At 36.1% G+C, this 6,664-nt stretch overlaps 1 protein-coding gene across 1 annotated transcript; it reads right to left on the minus strand.

Moving 5' to 3' along the window:
- Positions 1-4,048: 4,048 nt before the first annotated feature.
- Positions 4,049-4,760, minus strand: LOC105231042 (general odorant-binding protein 99a). Its single transcript, XM_011212125.3, has 2 exons — positions 4,602-4,760; positions 4,049-4,529 (listed from the first exon to the last, which is right to left on the minus strand). Exons 1-2 carry the CDS (start codon positions 4,644-4,646, stop codon positions 4,143-4,145), a joined length of 432 nt encoding a protein of 143 aa, XP_011210427.2. The 5' UTR covers positions 4,647-4,760; the 3' UTR covers positions 4,049-4,142.
- Between the last annotated feature and the right edge of the window lie 1,904 nt (positions 4,761-6,664).

Raw genomic sequence — 6,664 nt, forward strand, 5'->3', positions numbered from 1 at the left:
GTTGAGATCCTCTATTCTCTCTCTGGTGTTCAAATAAAGCATGCCGTGTAGCGACGAATCGAACACGCACATTTACACGCTTCACCGATCCGCACAAATTATTCTGGGTTCGTAATTGGCAATTTGTTTGACCAATGCACCAATTGATACAACATCAACCAACAATTGCTTTGCATTTATTTAGACATTAACGACAAATTAATTATCAGCTTAACGAGTGACAGGTGACTTGCACGTTTTTGCATTTTCCCTTCAAATTCGTCAATTTGCATTTGCAGCGCTCTGAACTGGCACTGAGTCGTTAGCGATATTGTACTACATATTGTATTACTTATAAATTACACAAATATTATGCATATATGTATGTATATATTACAAATTCCATTTATCTTTAAGTAGCCTTTTGTGCTTAGGCAGTTCTGCTGTGGAATAATAATGTTAAAAAAATAACGGAATTTTTATTAGAAGTAATAATAGTTAAATTTTCCTCTTGAATCTTTATCTATAAAATGGCTATTTATATTTCTAATTGACTTAATTTTTCGTTTTTTTTTTATGTATAATATTTGTAACAATTAATAGTTTTTGTTGTAGTTTGTATTTACTTTTGAAACTATTTGTTAAGGCTATCAGTTTCGCGAATCCCCGCCAAGCTCATGGTGGCTTCAACTCTGCCTCATTCCCGTGATGAACGTCTAATGGGGTAAGGAGATCAATTGCTCATCCATCGAACCCCAAATTGGAGATTGCCACAAGCTCTCTATTAACTCAAGTCTCAGATTTTCTCTAGCGTTTTCAATCAGATCTATCGCTTCATAATTAGCGTAGTCACTATCAACATTTTACTGCACCATATCATAGAAAGAGCCTTGGACAAAACCCAGGGACCTAATGAGCTGATCTTACTTGTACAACGTTGTACACATTGCTCATAAAAATTTTGGGGTACGAAAGTTCTAGGCAAATTTTTCTTGCAAGCTTACAATAAGGTCAAAAGAAAGAAATTTAGCGACGGCGAAGATCCGATTGTATTACAACGTAGATAGTAGAAGTCGAAGAGTTATTATTAACGAATTTGCTTAAATTCCATATCTGGTGCGTACATTGCCTTTTATATTTCGGAGTTTGGCAATACTAATGTTAAAATCTGGAAACTCACTGTTTTTTCGTAAAGTTTGATATTTTTGATGTTATACATACTCAGTATGTTTTGACAAACGAACGCTATTTGTGTTGTTTGCAGTAACTTAAAATATTCTACTCGATCTAAAAATTTAATTTTAATCTCGAACATTATCTCTTATTTCTCTTACACTAATTTCCTACTCAACACCTTGAATGATGGTCTCAAGGTTCACTCCATATGTACTGACTTTAGCAAAGCCTTTGATCGTGTAAATCACAGAATTCTTGTTTCTAAGCTTCAAGCCTACGGAGTGGACGGCAATGCCTTGGATTGGTTATATTCCTACCTGGTAAACAGATCCCTGCAAGTTAAAGTTGATGGATATATGTCTGAGGAATATAAGGTTACATCTGGAGTGCCACAGGGATCCCACTTAGGACCTCTGCTTTTCAACATCTTTGTCAATGATATTAGCAAAAATGTCTTGTCAGAATACCTGCTATACGCAGATGTCCTCAAGATCTACAGAACCATCAAAAATGAGCTAGCTGCTTCAAGATGACATTGACAAACTCTCGGTCTGGTGTACTAATAATAAACTTGACCTTAACGCAAATAAATGCGCGGTAGTCTCGTACTCGCGCTTTCACAGCAATATTGCCACCAGTCATAAACTAAACTGTCACAACCTGTAAGAAGTTCCCGACATCAAAGACCTGGGCATCATCATAGACAGCAAACTCACTTACTCGAAGCATATAGACAAGATCGCACTTCAAGCTTTCAAGGTTCTTGGATTAATCACGAGAACAGGCAAAGAGTTTCGCAATCCCTACACATTGATACGTCTATATCGCCAACTGGTTCTACCCATAGTCGAGTACGGCACTGTAGTCTGGTCTCCTCACACTGATGTCTCAATCAACAGATTGGAGAAGGTCCAAAATAAATTGTGTAAGTCTCTATCCTTTCATACAACCTGAGGTCGCAGGTACTCTCCACTGATGATATTCGTTCACGCTATAAAATCAACAGCCTAGCTACACGTCGTTTTGAGTTTGCTCCTACGGCATTCTCGCTGAGACAATCACGGAAACTTAAAACAACAAAGACACAGAAAAACTATGTCTTCCATGGACCTCACAACAGGATTGCTAACTATGTAAATTCACTTCACCAGAACATCGATTTCTATGGAGGCTCGCTCAGTTCATTCATCAATAATATAAAGGACAAACTCCTTCCATACCATTAATTTGATCACTGTAATACAATTGCCCTTATTATTATTTTTTTTTTCTCTTTTTCTTTTACTTATAAAAGTAACTGTTGTATATTGCCGATTGGCGTTAATTTGTTAAATAAATAAATAAATAAATTATCATTTTGAATTAACTCATACAGCGTGCTTAGATGAACTTAATTCCATTTTTGACGCCAAACGAAACTTGAAACGAGGTCATAGATCACTTCAAGATAAATTTCGTAAAGGTCGTCCAAAATCAGTTTTTGTTCCGGAAAGTATTGATTCCGATTAAGTACAAGCTGATATTGCAGGATTGTCATGTGACCTACCGTGAGATTGAGACAACTATGGACATTAGTTAGACTAGTATACATTCTATAATGTATGACCGTAAAAAAATTGTGTACGTTGGATCCCATAAAATTTGTCAATCGCTAGAACAAAAGCTTGTGTGGATTCGCGAGAAAAATGTTGAACAAACTATAGCAGTAAAAAGTAAAATGCGCTCGATTGTATGGGCTCATAAGCCGAATCCAACAAAAGTTGTTCGCGCACGAAGTACTTCCAAGCAAATGGTTGCCTGCTTTTTTGGAAAAACGAGGCAGTAAATTCCACAGCCGACAAACAGCCGAAGACGGATCCCTCTTCATTATGATTTGATAAGTCATCCAGCGTATAGGCCTGATTTGGCATCGAATGATTTCTTTTTGTTACTGTTCGTAAGAAATAAACTAAGAGGTCAACGTTTTTGAACACCTGAAGAGACGATTGATTCGTTCAAAATAAATGTTATGGTGATACCTCAATCATGGCTCTACCAAGGTAGCTCGATCAGTTGCCACTGAAAACCTAACACAATGAAGAAATGAACACTAGGTGGAACTAAGTTATGAAAACTTGGTTCACAGCATTTAACGGTACCTAACTAACAGCACTTTAATTTTTATGATGACACAAATTTGTATGATTTGACACATTTCAATTTCCTCATCTAATCGACTAGTAAAAGCACCGACTGACCGACTTCCGTGTGGTTTTGGCTCGTTTTTATAGCGATATTCGTTGACCCGAGTCACGTCATCAATAATGATGCGTTTGATCTAAGGGCCTCAGCTACGTTGTCAAACATCTCTCTTTCGACCTTCGTTTTTGCATAAGATTCAAGACTTTTGGTATGAATTTTGGCATTGACACACTTTATACCCGAAATATTAACCAAAATGTGGTGAGTCGATTCATAAGAGATGTTGAGATCCTCTCTCTCTGATGCCAAACACATAAATTTTAAAGTTCTGTTTTTTAACTTTTTCGATATTATCGTCATTAGCGAAGATGGCTGGACGACTAGCACGAGACAAGTTTTCGATGACTTCACAACTTTCAGTGAATGCTTCATGACACTTTAATATGTGCCCTACTCTATGTTTGTGATAAAGTAAGCTCCTCAAAACAACTCTGCAACATTTTCTACGATTCCGTCCGTAGAACGGAAACACGAGAAAAAAATTTAAAATTCTAATTCATGAGACTCTAATTATTATTTACAGCATCTTTGAGGATTTTAACTAATTATACTGCCAGAATACCCTCTTCACTCAAATAAAATACCGTATTCCCTAGGGATGACGAGTGGAAGCTCTAAAAGACCTATGCAATTCCAAAAACTTACCAAAAAGTTTCATTGCTCACTTACCAAAATTGCTTTATTGTTTTATTCATCACAAACTATAATAGTGATAATCTACAGTTTAAAGAGTACACCTCCAGTGCTTACTCTAATCGCTTTACGAGATCTTTAATATGATCACCGAGTTTGGTTGACATAACACATTTCAATAAATGGTAGCATCTTTCATCATCGGTCTCCTCTTTGGTCTTTTCATCACAATCATTAACAATGGCTTTGATCTCGTCTTCCGGCATATCGTCTTTGAATTGCTCGGCAACACGGTCGGGATAAAAACCTTTACCCTCTTTGTACAGGCCCCATCCTTTGCTATTGCAAAGCGCATATTTCCGTACGGACTCTACGTCGGGATAGTCATTTTCTTTCCTCTTTTGGAACTCTTCATCGCTAGATGGCACTTGTTTCATACATTCCTCGCGAATTTTTTTAATATCATCAACGGTCTTTGGACTCCAGTCATCGGCTTGTACCTAATGAGGGATATTTCACAATTTATTATCCCTTAAGGATATTTGAAGCTGTTATTATGTCAATATACTCACCAGAGCAACCACTGCAAGGATCACAATAAACATAAAGTATTTCATTCTGAGATTCTCGTTTGACAACTTCACTTAATGAACTGACGATTTCCTTCATGTAGCCTCCTATTTATACTGCTGCAGGTTGATAACTACATTTATCCCCTTAGTATTAATTACCTTCGTAGGTCATCAATAATTTTTCATTTATTTAACCGGTGAACTGATTAGAGATTATAGCCATATGTTTCACCTAGGGACCATGGAAAAAAATATATACATACATATATATGTACATGTACATACATATAGATTCGTATGTACACATATGTTTATTGATTATCGATTTCAGCGAACTATTGTTTATGTTTGCAAGGTTCGCGGCTTAATTCAATCTGATGTAATGTTGACTTGGTAACCCCATTTGAGTTAGTATATAGGGTACATCTTCCTTTATATCGCTGTGTAAAAGATATGCATTCTTTGATAACCACAAATCGGTTTTGATGATATTAATAATCAAAATTTTCAGTTTGGGAAAACAAAAATCGATTCCAGATTCATAAACGCCATTAAATAGACACATGACCAAAACCCTCATATTTTTTCAGAAGGCAATACCAGTCGTTGGAAACTCATGTAGATTACAGATTAATTGCTCATAATATCTGACCACAAATGCTAGAAAAAGATTTTGATTGTTAATAGTTTTTACTACAGCAAACATTTCTAATAATCTGACGGCAAAAAAAAAATTGCATTGACTATCCAGCCCGATACCCAGATTCAACTTATTTGTGGAGGTAAAGGCAAAGTTAGCGCCAGCATTCTTCGGATCATGTACGAGCTCAATGTAAATATTCATGTCGAAACTCCCGGTATACCGCCCGAGATAAAGGAAGAAGACAATGAAAAACTCAGTAAAAAATAATTTTACCGTATCTCGTACAATTTTTCGCTTGCAACAGTAGTAAAGTCCAATACAACTTGGGTCAAATTTGCGTAGCTAACATACCATTACGCCAGTCATCTTTCTCTATGTTTACTTTGAACCTACTTTTCCAGTTGAAAAGTGGGACCATGTAGTCCATGTTTGCCCAAATGCCATTACCCACCGAGCTATGCCCGTAGGTTCTATATGTAAATTTGTTTACAGTCAGTAGTCGTACCGACGATGCTGCTAAATAGTTTTCAACGAAGAGGTCTTTAGGTGGCAGTTTTAGCACCAGTTCAAGAAACGCCGTTGGAGTTGTTCTTAAAGCTCCTGTTATACACAGCGAAGCGAGACTCTGTACCCTTTCTATTGGCTTCTGGTAGGTGGATATCCGTACGGCTGCCACAGCAATTTTCTGTCCAAGACTACCCCAAAGTACTTGGTGCGCTCCTTGAGAGAGTGTTAAGTCCCATTTATCGAAGGGAACGAGTACATAGAAGAATTTTGTGCTTTCTTTTCTGCATAAAGGAACATACATCTTTTTCAACGACCCTGTAAATGTATCAGCTGGAGCATCAGTCAACAAAATACTGAGGTGAGTTAAAGTAACTAATTATAAATATAATATTAAAATAAATTTTAGTAGCATATATAAGTATTTATTTCGTTTTTATGTACTCATCATTATGAGAATAGGAAAATTTTTCAGAAATAACTGTTTTTTTTTTGGTTTACGGTGTTGAAGCAAAATAGTGATTATCAAACAGAGATTAAACTACTTTTCGCTTTATAATTAGTGCACCTTTACCACCTATGCCTGAATTATAACTACAATAATACTTATTTGTTTTGTTTGTTTTTGCAAAAACAAAAAAACCTAAGAAACAAAATAGAATGTTATCAATCCGCTCTGACGTTTCTGTGTTTGCATTATACATTTCTAAGTGATCACCGAGTTCGGACGACGTTTAATAAATTGCTCACTAATGACTTATTATCAATTAATAATGAGTGATAAAACAAGAATTCTCTGTTCGAAAAAATTATAAGATTCATAGAAGTCTTAAATCTTAAATTATTTAACTAATTACATCGAATTTAGAATTTAGTACTTTATGTCCTGTGCTCGAATTCAATTCCGTCAGGGGCT

The sequence above is a fragment of the Bactrocera dorsalis genome, chromosome 2, assembly GCF_023373825.1.
Source record: "Bactrocera dorsalis isolate Fly_Bdor chromosome 2, ASM2337382v1, whole genome shotgun sequence".
Classification (NCBI taxonomy): domain Eukaryota; kingdom Metazoa; phylum Arthropoda; class Insecta; order Diptera; family Tephritidae; genus Bactrocera; species Bactrocera dorsalis.

What these genes read in the sequence shown, in the direction of transcription:
- LOC105231042 (XM_011212125.3), bottom strand. Translation starts at nt 4,646, where the DNA reads ATGAAATACTTTATGTTTATTGTGATCCTTGCAGTGGTTGCTCTG. An exon ending in TCCTTGCAGTGGTTGCTCTG is followed by an intron (nt 4,530 to 4,601) that starts GTGAGTATATTG and finishes ATCCCTCATTAG; the next exon opens with GTACAAGCCGATGACTGGAG.